A 4092-nucleotide genomic window follows, 5' to 3' on the forward strand; every position below is an offset into this window, starting at 1 on the left:
ACCGTTATACATATATTTGTAATTGTGTTATCAATATTTAAAAGCTTAGTTATTTTATCGCATTTAATCATTATCCTGTATTTGTTTAAAGCAAACAAATAAATTATATACAGAATATAGAGCATATTTGAATTGTAATCATAGTTAAAAAGAGCGCTGCAGGAGTGACGTTGGACATATTGTATATGTATATACATATGCATATATATATATGCATATATACATGCATATATATGCGGATATCATACTCCTTCGCAGTTTTGTTTTTTTTCTGTCTTCTTTTTCCGTTAAATACAGTTAAATGAAGCATAAACATGTTCTGCCGATCTCTGCCGTTTTGCAAAACAGTATACGCTGAAAATTGATTATGTTAATATTTAATATTACTGATAAAATACGTTACAATCGATAAAATTATGTTCGTTCTATATATACCTTACATCAAGAAATATGTGGGAAATTTAAATAATAAACCATAAAACAAGTATTTAAAAACAATTTTCAATAACTATCACGATTTTACGTAATTTTTGTTGAAATAGAGATATGTATCAAGGTTATCGTTTTGCTTTTTTCCTCATATACAACTATTTATCAGTCTTGGGATTGGACAAGTGTGATGTGAGTATTATGTGTATTTACAGAAATTAGATATTTAAAGGAAAAGTTCCCTATGCAGTTCTAATTTGCTACATTCGTGCATTGTGTATTTGTATTGCTCATGCATGTTTAATATAAATATAAATTAGATATGCTTTAACATAATTTATATACTTTAACTTAATATGTAGACTATATGTGATGCTCAGGGATGCAGAGCACTAATTACTCATTCAGGTCTGGACAACTGTACAGAAGATGATTTGGAAAAATTACCATATAATATTAATTTCACTGTAAAAAACGGGGAATCTTTTGATTATCCTGGTAAATATTAATTTGTTTATACTGTAGGTTTTATAAAAGTTTATTTCATGTGCTTCCACAAATCATATCTATTAATGATTATATCTTTATAAATAATAATAGTATGGCTTGATAATTGTTTGTAGCTAGCTTAGAAATAAATTCTATACAACCAAAAAAGAAATGTATGTATAAAGTAACATTATTAGCAAATGAGTCAATTAACGAAACTGGATGCAAAACTTATGATTTTCATAAACTGCATGGTACTGAAGTACATACTCCCGAAAAGACAGTATGTTTTTTCTCAAATACCACTCCCTATTTGGTAAATATTTTTATTGCCAAACTTTTATAAGTATATAATGATAACTATATAATTTATATGCAATATATATGTCCTACATTATATTTTGTATTTCTTACAGAATATAAGTTACCCACATATATTTACTGCATGTTATGCTGTGCAATTCAGTTTTGACCATAAGAGATATATATTTAAAAAATTCTTGACAACAAAATATAAACGCACAGTGACCACAACTCCGCAATTGACATGTACATACAGAATTATGGATGACAACTCTACAGAGTACGTTTACACTATTTATATAAAAGCTTCAACAATTATTCATGAGATTGAAAACATTTTACACATGCAAGATAGACTAATTGAGTTATTTGCATTAAAACTAAAGAAACACAGTTTGTCATATTTTATATTATAGGTTAATTCTAACTACATAATACTTATTAATATGTCTAGCATTACAAGTCAAGGTGCAATTATATTTAAATTTCATAGGAAAAGACTCTACTTTGATGTAGATCTCTTAATACCACTAATTTCCGAAGTGGAATTAGGATTAGGATCAATCAACAACTCGACTGGACAAGAGAACTGTATTTACAATGCAACACTAAGAAAACAATGGACCGAAAATATTTCAGTATACTTTTACAATTACAAAATTTCTTGACTACTTGTAATGTATTACTTAATTACGATATCTTGGTTTCAGACAATATACAATGAATTTAAGAAGAATACATCTAATGTAGCTGTGGTAAATTCTGTTTCTGATATTTATCATTTATTCCAATAAAAGTCAATTAATTATTAACTAATCTGTACTTTTCATTTAGCTGAAGAATGGAAAGTATAAGAAACATATTTCATTTGAAATTAATTCTGTAAATAATAGGGGTTATTGCTTTTATGTATATTTTAATGATGAAAGATGTAATGCCAACACTCTATGGGAACTTTTTGACTGTAGAGCATACAAAAGTAAGTATACATATATTATTATAGTCATGCTTGACTATTAATTGTTTTACTTGATTTGAACTTTCTAAGCACTTTATTGAGTTATTTATAAATTATGAATGCAAGTTAATTTTTTCTGTAGATTGCTATCCTGTTTTTAACCAGAAGAGTCACCATAATGTTGCTCCCATAAGCACTACAACCAACTACATAAACTGGATAGTAGTTATTATCGCAATCATCCTGTCTATAATACTTACAATTGTATGTTTTGTGTATGTTGCAAATGCACGTATTTGGGAAAAATTCTATGTAACTTTGGGCAAAACTAATCAAAAAATTAATGAAAAAGGTCATCAATTAAATGCTTTAAAGGATAAAGATACTATTTATACGGACATTGTATTATTATATCCAAGAGGTTCTGAATGTTTTATGGCAGAAATGGCTGAGTTTAGAGAAATACTTAGCAAAGCTTGTCAGTGTTTTGTAAGTAGAAAATTTCTTATTTAAGATATTTACATTTTTAAGAAATTGATGTATTTCCTACCTTGTAGGTTCATGATTGGTACAATGCAACAGAATGCAATCATGTTGCTACAATTGGTGGTTTTAAATGGTTCAATGAAATGCTCCACAGTGGATGCCACATTATTTGGGTGGATACACCAAGAAGCAGATTATTAATTGCTAGGAGATTTAAAAATGGTCTATTTGTAGATAACTATGAAGATACTAAATCTGATAACATTTGTGATTTTCGAGACATAGAATTTACTACAATATTTGATTTGGCAAAACGTAATATGGAGCACTCAATACAAGAGCATTGTAAACAGTTTATTGTCAGGTACAGTATCAGTATACATATATTGTAATTAACGTTAGTTAATCAATAGCACTGCAAAATATATTTTTTGTGTATCCTGTATTACAGAATAAAAGGGTTTGAAAGTTTTGAAAATGAAGGTGACCCATTTCTCGATTTGTCTTCAGATACACGTTATATCATACCTCAAGATCTAAGCTTACTTTGTTCAAATTTGTAAGTCAATTTTAAACTAACATATTCTCTTCTCAAATAGAATTTTCTATCTTATCATTAATTTTATTAAAATATTATGATTATATCGCCATGAAATATTCTATATATTTTAGATCATCATCATCATCAGAATCAACTGTGATAGTCTCATTCATCAGTGATGAAGATGATTCATAAAGCATTATTTGTATTGTACAGAAAATGATTTTTGTAAATAAATATTTTTACTGTTTACAATATTGTTTCAATTTACCCTTGGTTTTAATTTATTTATTCCCAGTTAACATCTTTTTACATTGTTAATTGCTTTCATTTTTTACGAAAATTCATTAACAAAAATTTATATGTAAAGCGTAAAAATTTACCATACAAATTTTAATTATATTGTATAAGAATTTTGCATATTTTTTAATTATATTCTAACCTATGCAAATAATTACACATACAAAAGAGTGACTAGTATAAAATCTTTATGCTAAATGCATATAATATATGTACATACATATATACATACATATATATACATAACCGATCTAAAATATTTCTTAATATATTTGCTTTTAGAAAACTACAGAAACATTGTATAATAATATATTATTCGATTGTTATTAGCAGAGTGTTCAAATAAATTTGTTCATACCTGATTTATTTAGTTTTGTAGCACACTCTTGAATAGGGTTCCTTTTGATTACATTTCTTATTGTCCATTATTTTATAATTATACCATTAGATGCTGATTATACTTACAAATTTGTACTCATAAAGAGATTGATAAGTCATAATTTAGAAATCGGTCCGCTATACATATGTACATACATACGTACACCATACATGCATGCATAGGCAACTCTCTTCTAATACATGATAT

General features: G+C 26.9%; 1 protein-coding gene across 2 annotated transcripts; it reads left to right on the forward strand.

Annotated features, from left to right (window-relative positions):
• Positions 1–220: 220 nt before the first annotated feature.
• Positions 221–3461, forward strand: LOC117220385 (uncharacterized). Of its 2 annotated transcripts, none has more exons than XM_076523550.1 (11): positions 221–621; positions 792–927; positions 1053–1234; positions 1335–1501; positions 1715–1859; positions 1932–1976; positions 2056–2200; positions 2322–2668; positions 2737–3029; positions 3117–3224; positions 3338–3461. In XM_076523550.1, exons 1-11 carry the CDS (start codon positions 547–549, stop codon positions 3399–3401), a joined length of 1707 nt encoding a protein of 568 aa, XP_076379665.1. In that variant the 5' UTR covers positions 221–546; the 3' UTR covers positions 3402–3461. The 2 variants fall into 2 exon arrangements, with proteins under 2 accessions (XP_076379665.1, XP_076379666.1); XM_076523551.1 differs by having other exon boundaries at positions 3341–3461.
• Positions 3462–4092: the final 631 nt, after the last annotated feature.

Source organism: Megalopta genalis, chromosome 7 (genome assembly GCF_051020955.1).
Source record: "Megalopta genalis isolate 19385.01 chromosome 7, iyMegGena1_principal, whole genome shotgun sequence".
NCBI lineage: Eukaryota > Metazoa > Arthropoda > Insecta > Hymenoptera > Halictidae > Megalopta > Megalopta genalis.